The sequence below is a fragment of the Ochotona princeps genome, chromosome 6 (assembly GCF_030435755.1).
Source record: "Ochotona princeps isolate mOchPri1 chromosome 6, mOchPri1.hap1, whole genome shotgun sequence".
Classification (NCBI taxonomy): domain Eukaryota; kingdom Metazoa; phylum Chordata; class Mammalia; order Lagomorpha; family Ochotonidae; genus Ochotona; species Ochotona princeps.
The window spans coordinates 37,679,295-37,705,603 of record NC_080837.1 but is presented as its reverse complement, the minus strand read 5'-3'; the positions used below and the strand labels follow the sequence as shown (position 1 = coordinate 37,705,603).

The following is a 26,309-nucleotide window of genomic DNA, read 5'->3' as shown; positions in this document are numbered from 1 at the left end:
GAGATGACAGAGCAGCCAGTCTGTCCCCAGCTCCGGCTGTCAGTCTGGTTGTGCGTGCTGGGGGAAGGGTGTGCAGCGTGTTCTCTCTGGCCATCTCCTCTCCTTTGCTTCCCAGGGCGGTTAACCCTTCTGGACGGGGCTGGAGGTGCCTGGCCTACAGGGAGGGGGTGGCCTTGGCGACATAGGGATTGTCATTCCTCTTTCTTGATTAAGTGTCCTTTTCTGTGGGGGACGTGCCAGGGAGAAGAAAGGTGACTACACCCCCCCACACACACACACACATTGACATAACTGTCCCCCTACCAGGGGAGGGGCCGCGACCGCGGGTGGGGGCCGCAGTCACTGGAGCTGGAGGAAGGAGGAAGAGGTGGAGCCTCCTTAGGTGTGGATGGGTTCTGGGCAGGAAAGGAAGGAGGCTGAGGCAGAGGTCCCCAGAAGCAGGATGAGAGAAGGCAGCAGAGGCCCGAGGTCTGTGGGGGTGCGTGGGGCTTGGCCTCAGGCTGGCTTGCTGAGCAGCCATAACAGGTCACTAGGCGGAGGAGGGGCCAGGGAGGAACATCTAGTGCCTTCGACCTCCTGGGGCCAGGGACTTAGCCACCCACCGGCTGGGGAGGCCCTGAGGGCAGACCCGACTTCAGCTGCAGGACATGCTGGGTGGCCTGAGGTGGGGGGTGGCCTTCCCAGACTCGCTCTGCCTCCTGTCTCCCCACCCCCACAGGCAGGATTCCCTTTTTTCGCTCCAACTAGAGCTCCAAATCACACAACTGCTCTCTCCTGACCCCAGAGCCACTTGCTGTCCTCCCCGTTGCCAGACTCCCGTGCTGCAGGGGTGTGCTGCTCCTGACCGGGTAGGTTTCTCTTCTGCTCCCTCTGCCACCAGTCCCTGCTAAGGGCAGTGTGGCTGGGCTGCTGACCAGAGCCCCGGCCCCTCTTGTGCCTGGGCCTGTGGTATAGCGCACTTCCACTGGGCACCTGAGTGGTTACCGTGGAGGTGGGATAGAGGGAGGCCACCCTGTGGTTCATCAGGGAGAGGGGGACCCTGGAGGTGGAGAGTAGGGCTGACCTGCTCCTGTGTGTGTGTGTGTGCGCGCGCGCGCTCGCGCGGGGCAGGGGAGGGGGCCAGAGCCAGAGGAGCAAAGCTGCAGGAGCTCTTTTCCTCCCCCTCTTGGTTCTGTGTGCCAGGCTGGGTGGTCTCCTGGATACCCCTGGAGACTAAGGGGGAAGTGTCGTTTTTAGTTTGATTTTGCAGTCACTGGTGGGGGTGGCTCCCAGGGGCCGGTTGAGCGCTGTTTGTTGGGGGAGCAGCAGGAGCCCCCTTTCCGCCATGCCCTCGGGCTGAACTTTTGCTTGTGCGGGCAGCCCCAGCACTAGGGGTGCGGATCTCAGCCCAAGGCCATGCTGGGCCCAGCCACTGCCTGGGCCATTCTCAGTGCCCTCCTGCGGCTGCTCCTTTCCCCTCTGGAGGTGCCCCTCCTCCCGTCCCCTCCCCCTCTTTGCGCTTCGGGATTGGGGCTCTGTTGTGGGGGAGGGACGGACAGGCTCAGCATTTCTCCAGAACCTACTGTGTGCACCTTCAGTGCTTGCTGGAAGTGAAGGCGGGCTCGCGGGCAACCTGCAGTCCAGGTGCCCCGGGCAGCGTCTGCAACTTCTCGCAGGGACCTCCCACGCCTCCGTGTGACCTCAGCCTGCTGTGCCCACCCACCCCACTGACCCCGCCAGCGTGCTTGGGCTTGGAGAGGCACGTCTGTGGGCGTGAGAGACGGAAGCGCCGCGGCACTGGCGACTGGAGGGAAGTCAGGTGAGTGGCCACGCTCGGTCTCAGGCCGGCTTGGGGACGCGAGGGAGACAGTCCAGCCACGCCTGGTATGCCGCACGTCCCCTTCCCGCCCCCCTCCCCGCCCCCCGGGTGGGGTAGAGTGTGTGGGTGTCAAGGAGTCAGACCAGCCCTCGTGGTCACCTGGGAATGGATGAGGACTGCACCCTGGGCTTCGGAGGATGGTGCGTTGGGAGCTGGGGCTGCGGGTGGGGAGGACGGTAGGTGAAGGGCAGAAAGGGATGCGGGCAAGGGTTCCCGAGCCAGGACCGACCTTGCTTGAAAGGCAAGGAGACGTGGCAGGCCGGGAAGTCGGAAAGATGAGGCAAGGGCGGGAGGGGCTTCTCAGCACGACTCCCTTTCGCTGGAGTCGTGGGCCCCTTCGGCGGGAAAGAGGGGGCTGGTTCTCGCCCGATCTTGGGCTGCTCTTCCCGAAGCTTTGCCCCTGGGGGCTGCAGCCTCTGGCGAGGGTGGGGTGTGAGCCTGTGCCCGCATTTCTCTGCAGCTGGTGCTCAGGATGCAAAGGGGGCCGGCGGTGTGCAGGGGTGACGGTCAGGGAGGGGGCGACATTTCTCCGCCCCCTATCCACGCCACCCAGGGGTGGGTGGGTGTAGCAGCTGCAAGATTGGGGCTCCAGGGTCGGGTCACCATGGGAGCCGGGCTCAGACTCTGGAGACGCCGAGAAAAATCCCAGGAAGCTGGCTAGGAAAATCACCCCCTACCCCGCCCCCCCTTGGCACCGCACCCCTCCCCCCAGGCCCCGCCACTCCCCGCACCGCCTCCCCCGGCCGCCTCGTGCTGCCCCCTGCGTTGGGACGACCGACCCGCGGCTCTGATTGGTCGGGGACCGGGAGGGGGAGCCGAGGGCCGGATTGGCTGGCGGGGCCAGCGCAGGGCGGGGCGGCTGATTGGCGGAGCTGGCCGAGGGGCACGCAGCTGATTGGCTGGGGACGAGGAAGCAGGAAGGAGGGCGGCGGAGGCTCCGCTCTCGGGGAGTTTGTGGGGGAACCGCGAGCGGCGTAGCGGATCCCGGAGCCCGGCCCCCGCCGCCCGCCCGTCCGGCCGCCTGCCCCGCCCGTCCGGCCCCCGCCGGCCGCCCGCCCCGGCCCGGCGCGCCCGCCCCCACCCCCGGCTCCCCCCGACGGCCCCGCCCGGCCGCGGCCCCCGCTCCGCCCGCCCGGCCCCGGCCCCCAGGAGGAGGCGCTGACGCAGCAGCGTGGAGCCCGGGAATTGAGCGCCCCCGGGGGGTTCCAGCCGCCGGATTCCAGCCCGGCCGGGGCCTGCGGGCGCCCGGAGCCGCGCCGTCCGCGCCAGTCGTCCCCGGTGAGCGAGGGGCTGGGGGGTGCGCGGAGGTGTGGGGGGCGGTGGAAGGGTCGAGGCGGGAGGGAGCGAGCGAGGAAAGGTGGACGAGGGAAAAGGAGGAGAGGACCGGTCGCCCGTCAGCGCGCCCCACCGAGCGCGCCGCGCCTCCGCCCCCGCCAGCCGGGGAAGGGACGGACGGACGGACGACGAGGAGCAGGTGCGGCCGCCTGCCCGCTCGTGTCGCCCGCCTCTCCGGGGTCCGGCGGCCGCGGTCCCGCCATCGGGGAGCGCCGCGCGCCTCGAGGTGACAGCCCCCCGGGGGCCGGCCGCCTCGCAGGCCGGGGGCGGGGTGGGTGGCGGCCGCGGGGTTGGCAGCTCGGCCGGGCGGCGGCGGCACGGGCGTCCCGGGCTGAGGAGGGCGGGAGGACGCCGGTTGTTTCCTCGGCGCGGCCAGCCGGCTCGCCTGCGAGTGCGCGGGCGGCGAGGCCCCCGGCGCGCCCCCTCCCCCATCGCGGTCCCCGAGGCAGAGGGGCCGCGGCCGGGGGCGGCGCCGCGGGATCGCCCGCTCTGGGTGGGGGGCGCCCTTCCGCGCTGGGAGCTGACCTGTTATTGCAGGATGGGGGTGGGAACAGGGATGGGGGGTCGTGCCGGGCATGTGTGTGTGTTGGGGGGGAGTAGTGTAGACCCGATCTCACCGGGCCAGGAGGAAAGGGAGGCGCCCAAGACGGAAGGGGACCGGTTCGAAAAGCAAATATGGGCCGCGGGAGGCCCTGCGGGGACCGTGCGGGGCGGTGGCCGAGTCCGAGGTGGGGCGGGGGAAATCGAAGTTGTCAGACCGCCTCCAAGTGACAGCGGGAACCCCGTGCTTATGGCCGGGCCTGGCGCTGCCACTGCCCGCTTCGGTGCTTCTCTTCCCCCGCCAGGGGCTGGGTCGGGTCGGCTCGAGGGGCCCTCTTGGCGGTGAAGCGCCGGACAAAGGCGCCGCTCGAGCCGGCGCAGGTGGTGGCGTCGGGGAGGGGTGCGGGTCAGAGGCACCCACCCCGAGGGACGGGCGACGAGGCCGGACTCTGCCCCGGGGACTGCGGGGGCCGAGAGGAGCTGCGGCATTGGCTCACTGCTCTGACTGCTGATCGCCTCGAGGCTCTGGGAGGCGAGTGGGATCGACTTGGCCAGGGCGGTGGGGCGCGGGGCGCCGGGCGCCGCGACATGTACCATACACCCTGGTCGGTGGCAACATGCTTGCTGGGTTTCTCCAGAGGGATAGTAGGGTGACCTGCATCAGAGCTTGCCTTACTGAGGGTTTGCAGCAAACACAGTCGCCCATGGGCAGAGGTTTAACGCCATCTGGGGCAGCTCCTAGTTAACCCGTTGTAGAGTTTCAAGAGGGCAGAAGACTTGGTGACTTGGAACTGACACACTAAGTGTGTCCCAGGGATCCCTGTGCTCCAGTCTTTAGCAGCAGGCGCCGATGTAGGAAATGACCAGCCAAGTTCATACATTCAGGCAGGAACCTAATGATCCAATTGAAAATACTTCAGTCTTTTTCTTTTTGTTGTCCCCTGGGAGTTCCCCTGCAGCCTCTTCTTCACGTCTACCATCAAAAACAGGAAAGAGCCCCAGGGACCTCCAGATCTTGGGGTGATACCTTGTCTTTGGCCTGAAGCTCCTCTAACAGCATCAGTTTTAGTTCTTGACCTCCTGCAGTTCTGACTTGGGCTCAGGGAGATGGGAACCTTCACACTGTTTGGAATGTGGGCTCTTGTGGACAGTCTGGGTTCCAGCCCCACCTGGGTAGGGTTGACTAGGAGTTGCCCCTGCCTGACAACCAGGGGCATGTGAGTGTGGAGTTCAGGGCTCCCCAGGAAAAATCTGGACTGGGGCAGGGTGGTGTTGAGGTATCATCTCGTACAGGAGACGAAAGGTGCTTCTGAGAGAATCTCATGGTACCTCAGAGACCAGAAGAATTGAGGAATCTCAAGGGCTTCATGCCTTTGGTCCCTGGTGGGGGTGTTCATGGTCTGTGGTTTCTTCTGATAGCAGTTGGGAAGGGACAGCCCTGCCAGGCTGTGTAGGACTGTGAGGAGAGGAGTTGCCCAAGCACCCTTGCCCTCCCTGATGAGTTCCTACCTGGCAGGAGCAAGGTGGAAGGCTCTGGAGAAGGCAGCTGGTACAGAGATTTTTCCTTTTTGCATACCTCCTTTTGTCCTTTTTGCTTCCCTGCTGTCCCATAGCAGGCTTCCTTCGCTCTCCTAGCAGGTGATTCTTTCCCACCCTACTCCCCCACCTACAAACCACCCCCAACCCTAGGCAGTGTCCTCTAAGACTCTTTCCTAACTATGCCAGACCTGTTCTCTTGGCATCTCTGCCCACCTCTCCCTCCCACTTGAATCCCGCTTGTTTCCCTGTTGTTCAGGCCAACATCGTCATCAGCCTCTGAGCCTGTGACCCTGGATTTTCTGCCATGGCGCTTTAAGTGGTTTTGTGCAGTGAAAGTTTCTTAAGGCCAGGGACAATGGGAGTGTTGACTATTCCAGTGTTCTGCGACCTCATGCATAGTCGTTTCTGTTGAGTGAAGACCCGCTGTTGGCCCCTGAGTTAGGAGGCTTTCTCAGGGACCTCTCTTCAAGCACTCAGGGTGGGATCTTTGGGGGCTCTCACCTTTTCTGTGAGAGGTAGAGAGCATGAGCGTGTGTGAAGGGCTCTGGCTGGGACATCAGTTGCTATCCCTGATATTTCTGCTGGTCAAGAGTCTGTCCCATGGATTGCTCATGCAACACCACATAGGCACAAATGAGCAAAGGGCCTGTTTTCTTTCTACCATGTCCGACCAATCTCTACTGGGCCTTGCTGTTCTTGTGCGGTTTTTCTTGTCCGTGCTAAGTGAATCCATGTTTTCTCTTTTGACACCCTGTGCGGGTGTCAGTGAGGGAGAAAACATGATTCTGAGAACAGAGAAGTTCTTTCAGGTCTGGCCCTTGGACTGGGCTTTTCGGGGTGGCTTTGGAGGAGGTCCTTAGAAGGGCTGGCAGGGGAGGCTCCATCAGCTCCACACTGCAGGTCTAAGCTCTGGTCCTACCTATTTCAGAACTCCCAGCCCTGGATCATGGAGGAAGTGGGAAAGTAGATTGGTAGTGACTGGTTTGGGGCTGGAAAGGGTAAAGATAGATTCTGCATCGATTGCCTTTCCCCCCAAACCTCCCTTTTGTCCCCAGTTTGATGATTAATGGACCAGCATTTCACTTACAAGCGGGGAAGGCTACCCCTCACAGTTGCCATGGCAATGCAGACCACTCCCCCGTCAATTAAAAAAAAAAAATCCCTACTACTTCTCCTTTAGTAGCAGGCTTAAGGCTGCCTCTGGATGCACCTCCTGGGCACTGCTCAGGCTGCTTCTGTGTGCTTCCTAAAGCGCAGGTTCAGTGGCTGTGGGAGGGTCGTTCTGTTCCTTCACCCCGAGACAGCCATGCTGTGGCGCCCTCTCCCCCCTCCCCCAGGAGTCTGCAGCTCCCGTGTTGCTTCTGTGCAGAAGCGCAGAGAATACCTGCGTAGGGATTCCTTTGCAGCACAAATCAGAAGCCTGGAAGAGCCTTCCTCCATCTCTTCCTGTTGGTGCCCCCACACCCTTGGGGCACTGTCGGGGAACCCCTGACACCCACAAAGGAAGTTTCTGTGAGCCTGGCAGGCACTTGGCCCCTGACAGAGCTGCTTCACGTTGGAGTTTTGTGGGGAGTTGCCACTGGTTCCTTTTTCATTCCTCCCCACCTCTCCATCCCAGTAACCCGGAGGATTTGAGTGTTTTTTTGTTTTATCTGCTCTTACTCCCGGCCTTGCATCAGCGACATCTGGCCTCAGCACCTTGTCGCGAAGTGAGTCATGAGGGAAGGGCACAAACCTTAAGGGAAAGCTGTCTCTGGAGTTGGGAAGTGGTCCGTGTGGAGCTGAATCTGCAGAGTTCATGGATCATTATAGGAACAGCCCTGACATTGAAGGGCCTCCTTTTTATGAATGGGTTGTGAAGAATGTAAATAAAGCAGCATCTCTCAATGGGGAAGCGTTTTACATAAGCAGTACTACCCCAGCCCAAGTATTTGTGGGAATTTACTAGCACAGCCTGATGAGGCTCACTTGCTTTGTGAACTTGCCATTGTGCCGAAAACTGTGGAGGGACCAGAGCAGCATGCTTTCCCACTCTGCAAGTCCCCCAGCCTTGAAATGATGGCCAGCCCATGGCTGGAAGTGCCCTTTAGTCCGGCAAAGAGGACATGCAGGCGTGTCACCGAAAGCTCCTCCAATGATTGGATGCCAGGCCTCCCAGCTGCTGGGGTCCTGAGATTATGCCACTCCTGCCTCCCACCCCCGGCTGCTTAGACCTCCCCAGGCTGGGCCTGCGGAGCTCCTGTGTGTTGAAATCCTGCCTGGCTTTATAGGAAGCACCTAGCTGGAGGAAAATGGACTGGTTTGAATTTCAGCTCCTTTATGTTTCCCCTGCCCACCTCCTGGTACTGCCACTAATGAGCAGTAAAAAATCTAAGAGGGAGGAGGAAGCACAGCCTAGGCTGCAGGCGCCTGCTGGGACCAGGCGGCTAGTTCCCGGAGCAGTGGCTGCAGCCTTGATGTTCCCAAGGGAATTGTAGTGTCCAACCCCAGGAGACCTGGGCTACAAGCTGGGAACCAGAATGGGTGCAATGGGCAGACCTGGGGGAAGCCCCGATTAGGGTGACTGCACGCACGCGTCGTGGATCCCCGCGCACAAGCACAGCATTGTCCTTCAGGCACTCTGCTTGGTTGTCTGTCAGCTAACTAGAGTTGGGAACTTCTTTCCCGAGATGCCTGGCTAAGTTACCTGAGTGAGAAAACAGACAAGTGATCTTGGTTAAGAGTATTGGGAACTAGCCGGGAACTTAAGTCCTCAGTCTGTCTTCATGCATCAGTTTCTTTTCTGGTGGGCCTGAGGAGAAGTACATTGAGCCCCTCTGTGGCAGACCCAGGACACTGGCATCTTGTGAGCCCAGGAGTCTCACCTCACCTGGAGCTGTGCCCACCGCTCCTTCTTTGATTCTTGTTCCCAGTGCCTCTTTGGGATTGCAGCCTCCCTTGGGGTGGCTTTTCCAATTTTCTGCCCATAGAGGAGGGTCTCTTATCATAGCGGCCTGTCTGTGGCGTGTTTGGGGATGATTAACTGTTAATCTCACTGTCATGGGGCCAGGTGAATGCTTGATTCACCTTTGTGGAACTAAAACTCAAGTGCTGTTTGCCCAGGGGAGGGTCTGACAACACAGCAGAAAGAAGGGAGTTTCCCCTAGGATCAGTCTGAGGTGTCCCTGCTGTGTGCTGGAGGAAGAATTCCCAAAGTGACAAAATGACTGAAGAGGTGGTCTTCAGAGAAAATAGAAACCACTTGGATTTATTTGTCCCAAAGAAAGAAAGCCAAAGGGACAGTTAATGAACAGGTCTTTGCATGTTAATATGGCTGTTCTGGAGCTGAGGAGCAATTTTAAGTTTCCCTGGAAGTCAAGCTGAGGTTGGATTCTCTGAGACAAGTACTGTGCCTGCGGGTCATTTACAGGTTGGATCCTCCGCAAGGCCTTCCTGTAAAATCAGGCCATCTTGTCTTTGAAGAGCTCAACCTTTTCTAGGGTATAAAAATGAATTTGTTTCCAAAGTGCATGTAACACATTCCATAGGAGCTTTGAGTAAAGTTTTTTGTAGAAATAGGTGTTCAGGACCCTGCGCAATAGCCCAACGGCTTAAGTCCTCACCTTGGCATATGCCGGGATCCTATATGAGTGTTGTTTCTAATCCTGGCAACCCCACTTCCCATCCAGCTCCCTGTTTGTGGCCTGGGAGAATGGTTGGGGATGGCCCACAGTCTTGGAACCCTGCACCCGCATGAGAGACCTGGAAGAAGCTTCAGGCTCCTGGATTCAGATCAGTGCAGCTCTGGCTGTTGTAGCCACTTGGGGTGTGAATCAATGGATGGAGGATTTTCCTCTGTCTCTTCTCCTCTCTGTATACCTGACTTTCCAATAAAATTTTTTTTTAAAGATTTATTTATTTTATTACAAAGTCAGATATACACAGAGGAGGAGAGACAGAGAGGAAGATCTTCCGTCCGATGATTCACTCCCCAAGTGAGCCACAACGGTTGGTGCGTGCCGATCCGAAGCCAGGAACCAGGAACCTCCTCCAGGTCTCCCACGCAGGTGCAGGGTCCCAAAGCCCTGGGCCATCCTCGACTGCCTTCCCAGGCCACAAGCAGGGAGCTGGATGGTAAGTGGAGCTGCCAGGATTAGAACCGGCACCCATATGGGATCCCGGGGTGTTCAAGGTGAGGACTTAGGCACTAGGCCACTGTGCCGGGAGGGCCCCCAATAAAAATTTTTTAAAAATTTTAAAAGAAATAGGTGTTCAAGGATCCAACATGATGACCAAGTGGCTAAATCCTTGTATTGCACGCACCAGGATCATATGTGGGCGATGGTTTGTGTCCCCATTGCTCCACTCCCCCCACCCAGCTCCCTGCTTGTGGCTTGGAAAAGCAGTGGAGGATGACACAAAGCCTTGGGACCTTGCACCCACCTGGGACACCCAGAAGAAGCTCCTGGTTTCATATTGGCTCAGCTATAGCTGTTGCAGCCACTTAGGGAGTAAGTCGGCAAATGGATGATCTTTCTGATCTTTCTGTATCTCCTTTTCTCCATAAATCTGTTTGCCTTTCCAATAAAAAATAAATGTTAAAAAAAAAAAAGAAGGAAAGAAATGGACGTTCAGGTGATGTTTGCAGGAGTGAGTAAGGGGTACAGTGGTTAAGATGGTGACTGGAACACCGCATCCCATTGGAGTGCATGGCTCATTGTCAGCTCCACTGAGGATAAGTGGGGCAGCTTCCTGGTAATGTGTGCCCTGGGAGGCAGTGAGGCTTGGCTTACATACTTGATCCCTGCCACCTGTGAAGAAGACCCAGCTGGAATTCCAGACCGCTGGCTTTGGCGTGGTCCAGCTGTGCTGTTGGAGGATACTTGGGGAGTAAACCACCAAGTGGGAACCTGCATGCTCTCTTTCTTTTTTTCACCCATTTCTTTAGTTTTATTTATTTAATTTGAAAGACAGTAACAAGGAAAGACAGCTCGTCTATCCTCAGATGACTGGAACAGCCTTTCCAGGCCAAAACCAGGAGGCTGAAATTACCAGAAACCCCAATGAAGGTGTGGGGGCCATTTTCCACAGCTTTCCCAGGCTTATTAGCCGGGAGCTGGATTGGAGTAGAGCAGCTGGGACTTGAACCAGTGTCCATATGGGATCCTGGTTCCTTCTCCCCATTTTTTTTTCATATTCTCTGTCTGTCTCTGACTTTCAAGTGAAATAAAAATCTTCAGACTTGTGTTTATGAGGTCAGTGCTGTGGTGTAGCTGGGAAAGCACTGGAGGACGGCCCAAGTCCTTGGGCCCCTGTACCCATGTGGAAGACCCAGATGAAGCTCTTGGCTCCTGGCTTTAGCTGCAGCCATTTGGGGAGTAAATCGGCAGATGGGAGGTCCTCCCTCTCTCTCTTCTCTTTTCTGTCTCTCTGTCTCTGTGTGTGTGTGTGTATATATGTATATATGTGTGTGTGTGTGTGTGTGTGTGTGTGTGTATAAAACTGCCTAGATAGAATGCATTTCAGGGCTCTGGGGCCACATCTGAATAGCCTCCTTCTTCCGGAGTCCCATGCAGGCGAGTTGTGTTAGCTGTGTGCCTGCATGCTCTGTGGGATGTGGTGGGGTTAACTCCCTATTAGGGCTGCTGTGATGATAAGTGGGGTAGGGAATGTGGTGTGCTTGGGGCCATTCTGGTGCACAGAGAGTGCTTGGCAGACTGACCACCCTGTGAGGACAGAAGTTTCCCTGCCCTGCACTCTTAGGGGCCTTGGAAACCAGTCGTGCTGACTCTGATTTCACTGTAACGTCTGTGACTCCTTTGTCTGGATACAAGTGTGCCTAGTACTACGCTTGCAGGCTCACTGTCTTGGGGGCGGACATTGGAGCATTGTCCTGAGGTGGATGAGCAGGTTGGGAGAGAAGAAAGAGGAAGGTAGCAGTGTAAGTGCTGTAGAAAGACTGGCTTCTGGGCCCAGCGTGATAGTGTAGTGGTTAAGGTCCTCGCCTTGAATGTGCTGGGATCCCATATGAGCACAGGTTCTAATCCCGGCAGCTCCACTTCCCATCCAGCTCCCTGCTTGTGTCCTGGGAAAGCAGTGGAGGATGGCCCAAAGCCTTGGGACCCTGTACCTGCGTGTGGGAGACCTGGAGGAAGTTCTTGGCTCTGGGCTTTGGATTGGCCCAGCTCCAGCCATCGCGGTCACTTGGGGAGTGAATCATCAAACAGAAGATCTTCCTCTCTGTCTTTCCTCCTCTGCTTTCCTCCTCTCTGTATATCTGCCTTTCCAATAAAAATAAATAAATCTTAAAAAAAAAAAAAAGACAGGCTTCCTCCACCCCGTGGACCTGTGCTTCCAAGTCAAGAGAACCCGCAGTGCCCTTGAACTAGGGTAGAGATGTTGCTGGGGCAGATCAGCATTCATTGAGCAAGCTTCTAGTCATCTCTGTCCCGTTTCCTAGGGCTTGCATCTTGTTGGGTGGCAGGGTCTATTAAGTGGGTGAGAGAGATGCCTCTGGGTCCCAGCATAGGTCTGTTGGTGCTCTACAGTAGGTGCCCAGGGCCGACTGGTGAGCTGTTGGCGTGGTTTTGAGGAAGGATGCATCCATTGCACCAGCTCACCCTGGCTGTGCCGAGCGCCTGTTGCTGAGCCTTGGGTGGTCTGACCCTCTTCCTGTTTTATTTCTCCTACAGTGTTGACAACCAACAGCAAATGGGACCCTTGGTGCCTGCTCCCAGCAAAGCCCAGTCACACTGTCTTGGCCCGTCTTCTGCCCTACTGTGCTACAGCTTCCTGGTCTTTCCCATTTTTTCCTAGCACTTATCCCAGTACATGTAGAGGAAACAGAAAGAAAAGGAGCTTGTATTCAGCACCCAGAGTATTACCATACACTCTGCTGGGCACTTAGCACACCTTAATGAACCTACAGTGGACGTCAGCTTTGTTGTGTAGACAAGGAAACCAAGACATTCAACCCCTTGACAAAACCCACTTAGGATTAGCAGCGTGGCAGGCAGTGCCTTCTAGCCCTTCGCGGTTCTCCCTTCCGCTATGTGGGGCCCTGGCCAGGGAGGAGGGACTCTGCAAAGGGTGACAGGCTGGCCAGAGGTCACAGAGATTCTGTGCGCCTGGGAATGAGTGGCAGGCAGTCTGGTTCAGCAGGGTCAGTACCTGAAAATGAGGGTGTGCCGCATGTGCCCCAGGTGTGCTGGGAAGAAGCTGAGTGGAGGCAGATGGTCGAAAGGAGGGACAAGTCCCTTAATTATCTTCTAGCAAGCTGGAGTAAAGTGTTTTTTTTTTTAAATTATTTATTTGGACGAATCACTTAGAGGGAGAGTCAAAGAGAATCTTGTGTCCATTGCTTCACTTCCAACATGTATACAGTGATTTGGGCTGGGCCAGGCTGAAGCCAGAAACCAGGAGCTTCTTCCAGGTCTCCTGTGAGGTGCAGGAGCCCAAGCACTTGGGCCAGCCACCACTTTTCCAGTATTATAAGCAGGGAACTGAAATGGAAGTGAAACAGCAGGGACTCAAATCAGTGCCCATATGGGATGCTGGCCCTGCAGATGTCAGCCTAAACTATTGCACCACAGCCACAGTCCCCAGAGTAAAGCTTTAAAGCACAGCAGTCGTGTGCGATAACTCAAGCTCTGCACTCTGACCGCTGTGCTGGGTCAGGGGTCTGGTATATAAACACCTTCGAGGTCTCAGAGGTGCCCTGTGTCTGCACCCTCAGCCCCTACCTGAGGCAGGAGCCCTGCCTCGGGGCTAGAGTGTAAACAGTTTCTGGCCCTCCAAGAAGATGCCTGCAATCTGCAGTAGCATCTGGGTGAGGACAGCTCCCTTCCCCTCTGGCGTTACTGTTGCTTGGTGGTCACAGAGTGGGCTGAAACCTTCAGCTCTGGAGCTGCAAGCCAGGGAGGGTCCTGGACCCTTGAGGGCAGCTCCAGGCCTGTGTGGACATTCCTGCTGCTATGGCTGGTGGACTGGGGTAACTAACACAAGGTGGAGCCTGGCAGCAGGGCTTGGCTAACTGGGGTGCCTGGCCACACACAGGTCTTAGGGAGGCTCCCATGGGAGAGGACCTGCCTCTAGGGGTTCTGGGGACTACCAGTGTGAGGAGCAGGTGATCTGATTAAGGCTGGGGGGGATTAAGGACCAGAGGACTGTGTGTAGATGGCCCAGTGTAGCAGTCCCCGCTGGTTATGTGCCTGCTTCCTGCCTGGGTGATTCAAGGGTCCCAGCCTGGCTGCAGGGGACTGTGAGTGCCTGCAGCACAGGAAGCTGACTGGGCACCAAGGCATCAGGGCTGTTCCCCAAGGTCAGCACTCTGGGCTTGGAGCTGAGACTTGTCCTTTGTGCGGAGGCTGCACTGAAGCCTGCAGAAGATGGCAGGAACCCCTGGAGCATGGCCACGCCTACAGCCTCAGAACCCAGGGCTAGCCCTACACTTGGCAGCTGGGGAACATGGACTTGCTGAAGAGCTGTGTGTGTCTTGGTGACCCAGGGCTGTTGTTAGGGTCTGTTGGGATGTGGTTGCTTTCTCTTTTTTTTTAAGATTTTATTTTTTATTGGAAAATCCGATATACAGAGAGGAGAGACGGAGAGCAAGATCTTCCATCCGTTGATTCACCCCCCTCAAACGACCACAGTGGCCGCAGCTGCGCCAGTCCAGAGCCAGGAGCCCAGACCCTCTTCAGGTCTTCCACATAGGTGCAGGGTCCTAAAGCCTTGGGCGGTTCTTGCCTACTTTCCCAGGCCACAGGTAGGGTGCCGGATGGGAAGTGGGGCCATCAGGATTAGAACTGATGCCCATATGGGATCCTAGAATGTGCAAGACAAGGAATTTAGCTGCTCGGCTACCACACCAGGCCCTGGGACGTAGTTTCTACCCCTGCTCTCTTGTTGAGCTCCCCTCAACCCACCCCTCATTGGGCCTGGCACGTTGCCATCTGTCTGGCCTGGATGCTTAGTAGTAGCAGAACAGAGTTTGGTTACAGGTCCCTGGGCAATGGCAGGAGCAAACTGGCTTCTCCAGTAGGCTGTCACCGCTTCCACATAGAGGGAAGGCCTTTGGCTTGCCTGGTTCCTGCTCCCTGCCCGTCTCCTGCACCAGGCAGAAGCAGGGGTCGTTGTGGTGTGTCTGTGTTAAGAAAGAAGAGTCCAGTAAGCCACATGGAGGGCCAGAGCTGGCATGGTGTTCCAGTGTGCTGGAAGCAAAGCCTTGGTTCTCTTACCAGCAGTTCAGGAGACGGCCACATCTATGCCTGCTTTGCCAGGAGGCTTCCAACTGCCTCACCTGTTAGAGAAGCAGAGGTGCCCACAAGGGGGAGAGGGAGCTTGTCTTTGTGCTCTTGCCTTGTTTCTTCTCAAAGAATTTTCAGAAATTCCATGTTCATGCTAAGTGTTAGCTCTTTCAGGGACAGGAGTAGGCATGGCTAGTAGAGAGGCAGTGCTTAGCTCAGCTGCAGCTGTGTGGCCTGAGTGGTTATTGGAGAGTGGTGGCCTGGGGTGGTGATCCTGGCCCTCACCCAGGTCCCTGCCTCTGCCTGCCCTACCCTCACTGAAGACACCCCAGAACACAGCCCCCCACCACTAAAAATCAGGCAGATACTTCTGAAAAGCTAAATATTGGGCCCAGCTCGGTAGCCTAGCAGCCAAAGTTCTCACCTTGCACAAGCCGGGATCCATGTCCCTGCTTCTGGATGGGAAAGCAGTTGAGGAAGCCGGCAACCTCATGGGAGACCCAGAAGAGTGTCTGGGCTCCTGACGTTGGATCAGGCAGCTGTGGCCATTGCTGCCGTTTGAGGGGGGTGAATCAACGAACAGAAGATCTTGACTCTGTCTCTCCTCCTCTCTGTATATCTGCTTTTCCAATAAAAACAAAGTAAGTCTTTGAAAAAAAAAAAAAAGGCCAGATGTAGGCTGGATCCAGTCCTGCAAGGACCTCCTGCCCTGGGCTGGGGGCAGGGGTGTGGTCTTGGCAGGCTCCTGCCTGTTGGCCTTTAGCCATACCTGCTGTTCATGCCCCTCCCGGTTCTGACCTCTTTGAGCTTTCTGGCAGATGACCCCTGCCCAGATGGAGGTTGAGGGGTGGTGTGTGCTTCACGCTGCTGCAGCTGGAGGACAAGTGACAGGGCACCTCTCCTTTTCTGCCCCATCTCCCCTTCGCTTTGGGGATTGCTGTGCCCTAGTGAAGACTGCCAGCTGTGGCGTGTGCTTGTGGGGTTTTGGTTTCCATGACCCATGGCTCTCTGGGTCTTCTGCCTACAGGTCCACCAGGCAGCTGTTTAGAACTGAGGACAGTCAGACTGGTTTTCCCTGTGGGAGGTTGTGTGTCACTGCCCTGGGAAATCCCTCCTGGGAACCTTCTCCCAAGGGGGTCTGGATTACCTGCCCAGTAGGACATGCTTCCCAGAGAGAAGGGTTTTTCTTCCATAAGCCATCATACCTTGTCCCTTGGCAGTGACAGAAAGTTCCTGGTTTAGCCAGTGTGCAAGTGGGAGGGGGCCCGGCAGGAGAACAAGCAGGGCTGGATAGTACCAGAGCCTCTGCTTCCCTCAGCCAACCCAGCTGGACCCCCACCCTTCCCCCGGCCCCACCCAGGGCAGTGCTGCAGTCAGGGTTCCCACACGGCTTCAAAGAAGCATGACTCACACAGAGCAGGCAACAGGGACCTGGTCTCTCCTCAGGCTGTGTCACTGCCTGACACACGGCTGCATGAAACCTGGGAGTTGTTGCCCTGCCATGTTTTCAGCAGGTGACAGGGACTTTAGCAGAGTTTTGCGGAGGTCCCTGGATTAATTGGGAAGTGTGACTGCCCTGTGCTGTGATTTTGAGGCCTCCCTGAAGCAGCCACCCTGGGAGCAGCAGGTAGCAAGAGACTGGGGGGCTGACTGGAAGGGAAAAGAGCAGGACGCCTCATGCAGCCAAGGCTTCGCCACTCCTGCCTGGCATCCTGGAACCCTCCACAAGAGCACCCAGTTCCTCTGCAGTCCAACCCCTCCCTTGCCAGACCCCCTAAGCTCCTTGTCTGTCCCCTTGTTGCTCTGTACTTGCTGTTCATGTCTTCAAAGGCCAAAAACCCAGATGGCCTCAGCATTGGGCCCCCGGCCATGCCCGGGCCTAACCTGCGCTATCACTTTGGGCCTGTTGAGGGGCTTCAGCTGCAGCCCAGCTGCTGGCCTGTTCACCGGCCCCTCCACCTTCAGGCCCCCAGGGCTGGCTCACACCAAGTGCAGCTGTGCTCTGGCTGCTGCTTATTGTTGGCTGTTTTACCTGGGCCCGAGGGTGCTCTGGGTTTCTGAAAAGGGCCTAGGGGTTGTAAACCACAGGGATGCTTTTGAGAAGGAAAGGAGGTTGCTGATAAGCAGGCCAGGCACACCGGTCAAGTCTGAGAAGAGTCTGAGGCTGCTTAACAGAAGCCTAGGGGCTTTAGGAGCCCTCTATGCTTCGGGAATGAATGGATTTGCCAGTGTGACTCTGGGCCCACAAGTCCCCCGCTCATGGCCTGAGCCTGGCAGGCTACCTCTCCTGTGCCCTTTTCGAGGAGGAGAAGGCTACGTACGCAGCCCTCAGCTGGGTTTTCTGAGAACACTCTAGTGTGGCTGGTCTCCAGCTAGAGGGTGCCCAGCCACCCCGTCCCTGACACAAGAGCCAGCTGACAAAACAGGAATCTATGGGAACCCTTAGGCTTGGCACTGTGAGGGTTAAATCCTGGCCCTGCAGGGGCTGCTCCCAGCTCTTGGGGCTGCTTGTGAATAACAATAGCAGTGGGAAGTTTAGCTGAAAAGCCTGGGCCTGTCAGGTGGGGAGGGAGCAGGGGTGCTACTGAGGGGCATATTGTCTGGCACCTTACTTGGCAGGCCTGTGCTTCAAGTTGGGGAGTGGGGTAGGAAGAGAAGGGCTGCTCACGAACATTCCCTCCCCAGCGGCCTCCCCCAGTCCCTCCTTGCACAAGGCTGTGCTCAACTGGGACTAGATGGGCCCTGCGTCTGTGGAACTCTCCTGCCCAACAGAATGAGGTGATGTGTGTCATGGCATCCTAGGTCAGCAGCTCTGGGCTGCTTGAGACTTTGCTCACTTGCAACTGCCTGCCAAGAGGGAGAAGCAAGGAACAGGGCAGGGTAGCCCAGAGTGTCTCCTGTGCCAGTTCTTGTCATTGATGATTTTTTTTAAGATTTATTTATTTTTATTGGAAAGTCAGATATACAGAGGGGAGAGACAGAGGAAGATCTTCTGTTCAGTGATTCACTCCCCAAGTGGCCACAGTGGCCACTGCTGAGCCGATCAGGAGCCAGGAGCTTTCCTCCTCGTCTTCTAAGCGGTGCAGGGTCCCAGGGCTTTGGCCCATTCTCTACTGCTTTACCAGGCCACAAGCAGGGAGCTAGATGGGAATGGGGCTGCTGGGATTAGAACCAGCAACCATACAGGATCACGGGGCTTGCAAAGTGAGGACATCAGCCGCTAGGTTGCTGTGCTGGGCTCCATTGATGACTTCTTTCCCCACCTTGTGTGCTTGGCTGGGCTTGGGAGCTACAACCCTAGGTTTCCCACACTCAGGAGCCTGCCGTGACTTCCATAGCCACACTGAGCTGAAGTTCCCTCGGCTAAAGCCAGGTCTTTGCCCTCAATAGCATTTTCCCAGCAGAACCCAGGGATGGCTTTCCCACTTCATGGGCCAGATGGAGAGCCCTCAGAGAAGAACTTTGGCAGTGCTTATGAAGGTACTGGTGGTGGACTCCTGTCCCCCAATCCTCCTCCTCTCCTACCCTGCATGGCGGCTACCTTCTGTCCTTCTGTTGAGTGGCTGGCAGGAGAATGCTGAGAGAAGTGCTACCTCTAGCTCCTCAGTCTCTGACCCCAGGATCTGCATTGCCCTGGGGCTCCTTCAGAGTCAAGGCTGAAGTGAGGGGGGTTCCTGTATAAGTGCTGGTGGCCCGACTCCACTGGACCTTAGCATTCTGGAAGGGCAGGCTGGGAATAAACTCAAGAGGGCTCTTAATTGCCTGTCTTCTGCCTTACAGGTGACAGGGACTCCATGACACACACTCGGAGAAAGTCCCTTCCCATGCTAAATTCAGGCTCCCCTGGTCGCCAGGAGTCCCTGCAAATGGAGGACAGCCACATGGAGCAGGGCATAGAGGGTGTGGAACCAGGTGTGCCTGATAGCCCCGGGCATCTCACAGGACGCCGCAAGAACTACCCACTGCGCAAGCGTCCACTGGTTCCTGAGAAGCCCAAGACCTGCAAAGTGCTACTGACTCGCCTGGAGAATGTGGCTGGTCCACGCAGTGCCGATGAGGCTGACGAGCTGCCTCCTGACCTGCCCAAGCCCCCCAGCCCAGCTCCATCCAGCGAGGACATTGGTCTTTCCCAGCCCCGTAAGCGACGCCTGGCCTCCCTCAATGCCGAGGCCCTCAACAACCTGCTGCTGGAGCGGGAGGACACAAGCAGCTTGATGGGCACCCGCCGCAATCGAGGGGGAGACCCTCAGCGCAGCCGGGACCGTGACCGGGCCAGCAGCACTTGGTCCTCCAAGAAGCGACCCCGACTCGGGGACCTTGGAGAAGGAAGTCGGGACTTGTCTCCAGAGCCAGCCCCCGATGAAGGTGGCCGTAGAGATGGAGACCCAGCTCCAAAGAGACTGGCTAGCCTGAATGCAGCGGCCTTCCTGAAGCTGAGTCAGGAGCGCGAGCTTCCCCTGCGACCGCCTCGGGCCCACACAGACACAGATGGACGCTCCACTGAGATCCCTGCGCCCAAGGCCCCAAGGCCAAAGTGGGCCAAGGTCAATGGCAAAAACTATCCCAAGACCCGACAGGGGGTGGGCTCTGGGGAAGCTGCAGGCCCAGCAGGCTGGCAGGGGCACCACGATGAGCCGTGGCCAACTGCCACTCGTCGTGAGCCAGCCAACCAACTCCCTCAGCAGCCCCTGGGGAAGGCTGTAGAGCCCCCCTTGCAGCTGCGTCCACAGCTGCCATTGCTCATGGGCGGGCAGGCAGCTCTGAAACCGGAGCCTGGGCGCCCAGGTGAGGAGTCGCCTGCTCCCAAGCAGGAACTACATCAACCCTCTTTTCCCACTCCTCAGCTGTCCTTGCTGCCCATGCCTGGCAATCCTGCCGACTACAGTGGCCTATGTGCTAGGCCAGAGCTCACGGCGCTGGGCAGCTTCTACGTGTACTGTGGCCAAGAAGGGCTGAAGTGTGCAGGCTACTCGGCCTGCCCCGTGCTCCCGGAGGGCAAGTTGTCCCCAGTGGCTGCTCCTAACGAGGGGCTCCTCATGGCAGCGAACTCAGTGCCCTCAGGCTCGCCTTTCCAGCAGCCTGCCTGGGGCTCCTCTCGTTATTGCTCCAGTGAGGACACTGCAATGAATGGCTACAGCATCTGTGGAGTGTTGCCCTTGTCTCTGAGCCACGTTGGCACTACCTGTGGCAGCTGCCCCTACAAAATGCCTTTTGCAGCAGGTGAGCCTGCCCGGGAATGGGGAGCCTCTGAGCCAGGGTACCCAGGGTGGGCTGGGGTCCAGACACTGCCACCTGGCACGAGGCTGAGGAAGGAAGGAGTGCCTGGTCTGTGCCCCAAGTCTTTGGGGAGTTCTAGGAGAGGGCCCTGTTTGGCTCTTGAGGCGAAGCACTGCTCCGCCCAGGCCATCTATGGAAATGACCTGGGAGAGAGAGCCTGAAGGTGGTGAGTATGCAAGGGCCTAGCCCCCTCTTCCCCAAGGTACCTGCCTGGATTCTGAGCCCAGGACTCCCGTGCACTTGTATCCCCATCCCCCGCTCTCCACAAGCCTAAGCCTTCTGCGGGCCAGCCTTCATGCGGAGGGTACATGATGCTAGGGGCAGCTTCACCTCGACCATCCAGGTCTGAGGGCTATCATTTTGCTTGGTGTGGACAGGATGGACATATCCTCAGGATGAACAAGCAGGGTTCAGTGTCCCCTCACAGTGAGAGGTTTATGGCCCACTGACTAGACACCCCGAGGTTACTCCTGGGCGGGAGGGCAATGAGTGGCCCCCTACCTCCCGCTCTTGTAAGGGTCTATAAAACAACTTTATAGACTACTTGACTCTGGCTAGACTGGTTGTTTCAGGTTTGGTATGAGCTCTAAGAAATGAGAGCAGGCTGCCTCCTTAGCTTTTCCCTCATCCCTTAGACTCTTACCCCACACCCCACCCTGATAAGAGAGACACTCGCCGCATCACGTGCTGGGCGGGGTTTGGAGTGCTTTGCATAGGGAGACCAGAGGCACGTGACTGATCTCAGACTCTGGAGCCAGACTGCTGGGAGTGAAATGTTCTCCCCCACTTCCTTTCCGTGTGACCACGGGGCACAGCGGTGACTAACTGTGAGGTGATGGCACCTGCCTACTAATAGGGCTGTGGGAAGGATGGAATGATCTCATGGGTTCACAAGCAAAAGAGCCAGGGAGTGCTGTGGAACGTGCAGGACCCATAGCTTTGCTTGCACTGCACTGAGGTGCCGAGTGAGCCGTCAGGTCATGCAGTGCCAAGTAACCCCAGCAACCCCGGCTCCTAAGCACTTTGTAAACTTCAGGGAAGTTAGAAGAGTGCAAGAAGCTGTTCGTACTGCATCTCCTTTCGGGGGAGACGGGAATGTCTGCTGGCCAATCACCGAGGTCAAGAAATATCTGCCCACTTTGAGCAGTCATTCTGGCAGTTCCCCCAGTGCAGTGCCTTTGGGTGCCTCTTAGGATGGACACTGCAGCAGGTCCTGGGGGCTGAGTTCCCTGCCCTGACCCACTTTATCCTTGTCCCAGAAGGCTGCAGGTCCCTGGGCCAGCTGGAATTTCCTCTCCCAGAAGCCTCACCTGCTCACCCTCTCCTGGGATGCCCGGTACCCAGTGTGCCACCTGCAGCAGAGCCTGTCCCACATCTTCAGACACCCACCTCGGAGCCCCAGACAGTGGCTCGTGCATGCCCACAGAGCGCCAAGCCGCCCAGCGGGTCCAAATCAGGTCTGCGCACGGGCTCGGGCTGCAGGCACACCGCCAGGAGCAAGACTGCCCGCAGGCCTAGCCACCCAAAGCAGCCACGGGCCCAGCGCCCCCGTCCCCGCCGTCGTCGCCGCCGCCGCACTAATGGCTGGGTACCTGTTGGGGCTGCCTGTGAGAAGGCTGTCTATGTCCTGGTGAGTGCCAGCAGCTAATGATTGGGCAAGGAAGAATGGCATAGGGACAAGGGATTGGGTGTGAGTTTTGTTCCAGGAACTCTAAGCCCTGCTGACTCCGTCCTGGACTCTCCTGGGGAGCTGGGCACACATGAGTTCAGTCCCTGCATTGGGGCAGCCAGCTGAATGTCCTTGCCTCTCAGCCCTGCCTGTGCTGGATTTCAAAGTGAAGAGCTTAAACGGAGGGGCTTAAGGGCACAGGGATGTTGGGATGGACAGAGGAAACTGGTGATATGGGTACACTGGGGATGATGAAAAGAATGTCAGCTCAAGTTTATTGAGCACTTCTTAGACGCCAGAATTGAGCTCAGCACTTTACATGTAGTAAGCCTTTAATCCTAACCACTACCCTATGTAGCATATGACCCATGAGCCTATAATTATCCCCATTTTACAGATGAGCAAACTGAGGCTAAGCGCCAGATTAAATAATTTGCTCAAGGCCATGTCACTCAGAGTGGAAGTTTCAGGGTTCAAACCGAGTTTTGACCTCCCATCAGGGACTGTGAGCCCTTGGCCCATGCAAGGGGCTTGCTGTGACGGGAAAAGCCAGGCATGAAAGAGAGGTCCAGTGGGCAGACCGGCCAGGTGGGAGTGACTATCGTAAGAGTGCCAGAAGGGACCAGTGCCTCGGGGTGTCTGTGCTCGCTGGGCATGGCCCTGCAGGCCCACGTGGCTCCCTGCTTCCCTGCCTAGGATGAGCCGGAACCAGCCATCCGCAAGAGCTACCAGGCAGTAGAGCGGCGTGGTGAGACAATCCGGGTCCGGGACACAGTCCTCCTCAAGTCAGGCCCTCGAAAGACATCTACACCCTACGTGGCCAAGATCTCTGCCCTCTGGGAGAACCCTGAGTCAGGTACTCCTTCCTCCCTCTGGGCAGTGCCCCAAGAAGGCCCTCGCCTGAGGCTCCCTGCGTTCCAGGCACCAGGGTTACCTTCCACTCAGCTGGGCTCATATTGACCTTGCCAGCCACTGGGGCTTGGCACCTGTCTCCACCCGTGACCTGTCAGTGCCTGTTCACCTTTCTCCTTCTGTGCTAACGGCATACCAGGCTGCCTCCCCCTCCGGGGCCAGAGCCTGTGGGGTTGGCCCCGGTTTTGAGGTTGAGTGGGGCTCTGCCTGACCGCCTGAGTGACAGGCTGCCAGCTGTAGCCATGACCTGTTGTCTCTTCAGGAGAGCTGATGATGAGCCTCCTGTGGTATTACAGACCCGAGCACTTGCAGGGAGGCCGCAGCCCCAGCATGCACGAGGTGAGCTGCCCAGCAGATGGATGGGAGAAGGGCAGAGGGAGAGGTTGTGGCACCAAGCCATGGTATGAGGAGTGCAGCCCTGGGCAGTCAAGCCCTGAACTTGCCACTATGATCTCCAGGGAATCTGGAGAAGGGTCTGCAATTTAGCCTTTTTTCCAACATGCCCCACTTCATGTTTGTCTTCAAAGGGGAGACAGAGAGGGAGCCCATGGGGGTGAGGGTTGCCAGCATGGCAGAAGTGGCAGCAGGAAAGGTGAGGTGGAACTGCATACCTAGCCCTCTGTGGCTTGGGTTACGGCTGGAACCCCACTCCTCACCAGGCAGGTGGCAGAGCCTGGAGCCAGTACCCTGCTTGCTGCTCCTGGGTCAGATAGGAGGACAGGAATGTAGGATGGATACCTTTTGGGGGTGGAGGGGTTGGGGGGTTGGGTAGGTCAGAAGGCTCCCTGGCCTGCTGGAGTCTGGTTGGGTGCACAGCCCAGCAGAGGGTCAGATCTGTCTTGCTTTTGGAGCTCAGAGCTCTCCAGCCCTGGTCACCAACCTCCTCCTGTCTCCCCTTGAGCCTTTGCAGAATGAAGTCTTCGCTTCGCGACATCAGGACCAGAATAGCGTGGCCTGCATTGAGGAGAAGTGCTATGTGCTAACCTTTGCGGAGTACTGCAGGTAGGGGGGCCCGCACCCTCTTGCTGCTCCCTCTCCCCGCATGCCCCACAGCTGTTCTCCACAGCTGCATGGGCTCATTCTCCATTGGGTTTGAACACTCACTGGACCTGATTCCCCCAGAACTATGTTCCCTATACCCCATCTCCTCCACCTGCTTGTTTTAGAAGAAAGAAAAACTTGTCGCACTGAGGCAGAGTGCTTGGAACAGAGTTGGGGGCGGTAGGACTGCTCTTGGAGGAAATCTAGGAGAACTGGCCCTGGCAGGTGTGGCTCCCCAGTGACAGAGAAGGGCTGGCTGTTGGCAGAGCAGGTGTGGTCCCTGGGGGCAGGGAGGGACCGTCCTAGCTCTGCTGGCTAGGGTGGGGAAGGAGTCGCTCTTCCTGCACGTGTGGCTGCGGTGAGCAGAACCAGTGTTTGTTCCTGCAGGTTCTGTGCCATGGCCAAGCGCCGAGGCGAGGGCCTCCCCAGCCGGAAGACAGCACTGGTACCCCCCTCGGCAGACTACTCCACCCCGCCGCATCGCACAGTGCCCGAGGACACGGACCCTGAGCTGGTGTTCCTTTGCCGCCATGTCTATGACTTCCGCCATGGCCGCATCCTCAAAAACCCCCAGTAGCCTCCTTGTGCCCACACTGGGGCCGCCCAGGGGCAAGTGGGGCACAGGACGGGGGTATTGCTTGAAGCACAGCACTTGGTTAAGGAGCCACAGGGTCTGAGGGTGCGGCCTGTGGTTCTCTTGGGAGGGAGGGCAGGGGCCCACTTGGGTGCTGGACCCCATGGGAGGGAAGGGGAGACCAGGGTTGCAGAGAAGTCGCAGAGCCCTCCATGGTCCCCTGGGTAGAGGCTTCCCCTAGAAGTAGTCTTCCCCATGGCCCAGCCAGGCCTGAGGAACACACACCCAAGGGATGAGGGACGAGGGTCCTTGAGGCCCCGGGCCCCACAGGCCTTTGTGCGGCCTCCCTAGGCCTGCAGGGGGCTGTGGGAGCTGGCTTTACCTCACCCACTGTGTCCTTGGCTCTCCCCACCCCCACCCACTCTCCCAGGCTCCAGTACAGTTTTTTTGCTGGTTCATTGAGGCACAGGGGGCCAGAGGCTGCCTTCCCACACGTGGCACTCCCCGGGCCCTGGTCATCCCCTGGCTTTCCTCCTCTGCCCCAGCGGTAGTCACTGGTGCTGGGACTAGCTGACCCAGCCCTCTCCTTGCAGTCCTGGGTGTGACCCACTCGATTGCCTCCTGTTAGCCTCCAGGAAGGTCACCCAGCAGGCCTGACTTCCCAGGAAAGTTCACTGATCTAAGGTGGGGTCTGTCAGGTTTTGGAGGCCAGGTGGGTGCTGGGAGAGGGTGGGGGACAGGGGCAAGGAAAATTGCTACCTGATTGTTGAAGATTTTTCCTCTTGCCTTACAATTGGAGGTTCTGGGAAACCTCTTGCAGAATTTCACACAGGATTCTTGGAGCCACACCCACTGGAAATCAAACCAAAGGAGTGCTGTGGCTCCCCTGGCCCCCTCCCTGTCCCCCTAGTCTTGTAGATTGCACTAATTTACATCCCAGAATCAACACTGTATGGGACCTGCTGAGCTGCATCCTCACGGGGAGCTAGGGATCTGCAATTGCTGTTTGTCCTGCCTAGAGGCTGCTCCTCACCTCATGCTGCTCCCCAGAATAGATCCCGAGGCTCAGCCCCTTGTAGTCCTGGCCTGGACCAGGCCCCAGGTGGGCCCTGCATCTGTTGGAGGGGCTAGGACAGCCTGGTTATTTCCTATTAGTACCAAAGAGGAGCACAGTGGGGAAAGTGAGTGGAGTACAGTGTGGCTTGGGCCTGGCACAGGCAACAAGTTGGCCGAGCACTTCCACAAGGGCACACCCAGGCAGGCAGCCCTGGGTCCTCCCCTTAGGGAGGGGCAGGCTGAGGTGGTACTGGGTGGCAATGTAGTGAGAGGAGGAGGCGAGTTCTGAAGGTGCACCCAGCCACTACAGACCCTGTTGTATCCCCATAGACAGGTTGCTCCTGATTGGGCACGGGCTTGGGTGAAACATGCAGGCTCTTGAGGTGTATTTGTGTTTGGGGAGTCTGGTCCCAAACCCGAAGGGGAGGGATGGGTCTTTTCATTGGATAAGCTGTTGGGAACAGGCCCCTGGTCAGGGAGAGCACAGGTTGGCTGAGCAGCAGGCGTGGAGTCCCCACTACTAGGAGCCCAGCCTTCCGAGCAGGAGAGGAGATGAAGGCCCCTTTTCCCAGGAGCCGGGGTCTGCTGCCCAGAACCTAAATGCTTTTGAAATCTCTTAGATGTGGAAATATTTTTTCGAACCTGAAAATGCAGCTGGTAGAATTTCAATGGAAGCGTAATCCATGTAAAATATATTTTAGTTGATATTTTGTAAAATGCACTTTTTGTGTGTGTTGATCCTGGTTTCCCAGATCTGTATTTCAGTGTTTACAAGGGAGGGAGGCCCTTTCCTTACCTCCCTTTTGACAGAGATTAGAAGTACTTCTTTAAGAAAAAAATAAATTTGAAAAATTGTATTGATTTAGAAAAGGATCATTTTCCTGTGTGTCTTGTCTCTGAATGTGTAGGCATGGCGGGACTCTATTTTTCTTGGGGGTCCCTCTTGTCACTCGAACTACAGTCAGTAACAAAGAGGGGGAGGAGACTAAGGGAATAACAGTTTAGAGTTTACTGCCATGCCCATAGTCACCTACCTACCTGGGACGTCCGTAAGGACAGAACGCTAAATAGTCATCAGCTTGGGGAACCCAGCCAGGACCTTGGGATCTTACTGTTGGCACTGCTGGCAGGAGGAAGCAAGGCCACAGCATGGGGCCAAGGATTTGGACTGCCTGTCTACTACTTCAGGTCTGAAGTCTCAGGGTGGACCCTCACTGAAGGTGGGGTGGCTGCAAAGCCATGGCCATAGGGGCTCTCAGGCGGGTAATTAGTGATACAGCTATC

At 57.4% G+C, this 26,309-nt stretch overlaps 1 protein-coding gene across 3 annotated transcripts; it reads left to right on the top strand.

The window, feature by feature from the left end:
• Positions 1 to 1,593: 1,593 nt before the first annotated feature.
• BAHD1 (bromo adjacent homology domain containing 1) lies at positions 1,594 to 24,401 on the top strand. Of its 3 annotated transcripts, none has more exons than XM_058666071.1 (7): positions 1,594 to 1,798; positions 18,277 to 19,716; positions 21,036 to 21,403; positions 22,139 to 22,298; positions 22,617 to 22,693; positions 23,256 to 23,356; positions 23,783 to 24,401. In XM_058666071.1, the coding sequence occupies exons 2-7, from the start codon at positions 18,291 to 18,293 to the stop codon at positions 23,970 to 23,972; spliced, it is 2,322 nt and encodes a 773-aa protein (XP_058522054.1). In that variant the 5' UTR covers positions 1,594 to 1,798; positions 18,277 to 18,290; the 3' UTR covers positions 23,973 to 24,401. The 3 variants fall into 3 exon arrangements, with proteins under 3 accessions (XP_058522054.1, XP_058522055.1, XP_058522053.1); XM_058666072.1 differs by lacking the exon at positions 1,594 to 1,798 and adding an exon at positions 2,823 to 3,136 and having other exon boundaries at positions 23,265 to 23,356; XM_058666070.1 differs by lacking the exon at positions 1,594 to 1,798 and adding an exon at positions 2,825 to 3,136.
• Positions 24,402 to 26,309: the final 1,908 nt, after the last annotated feature.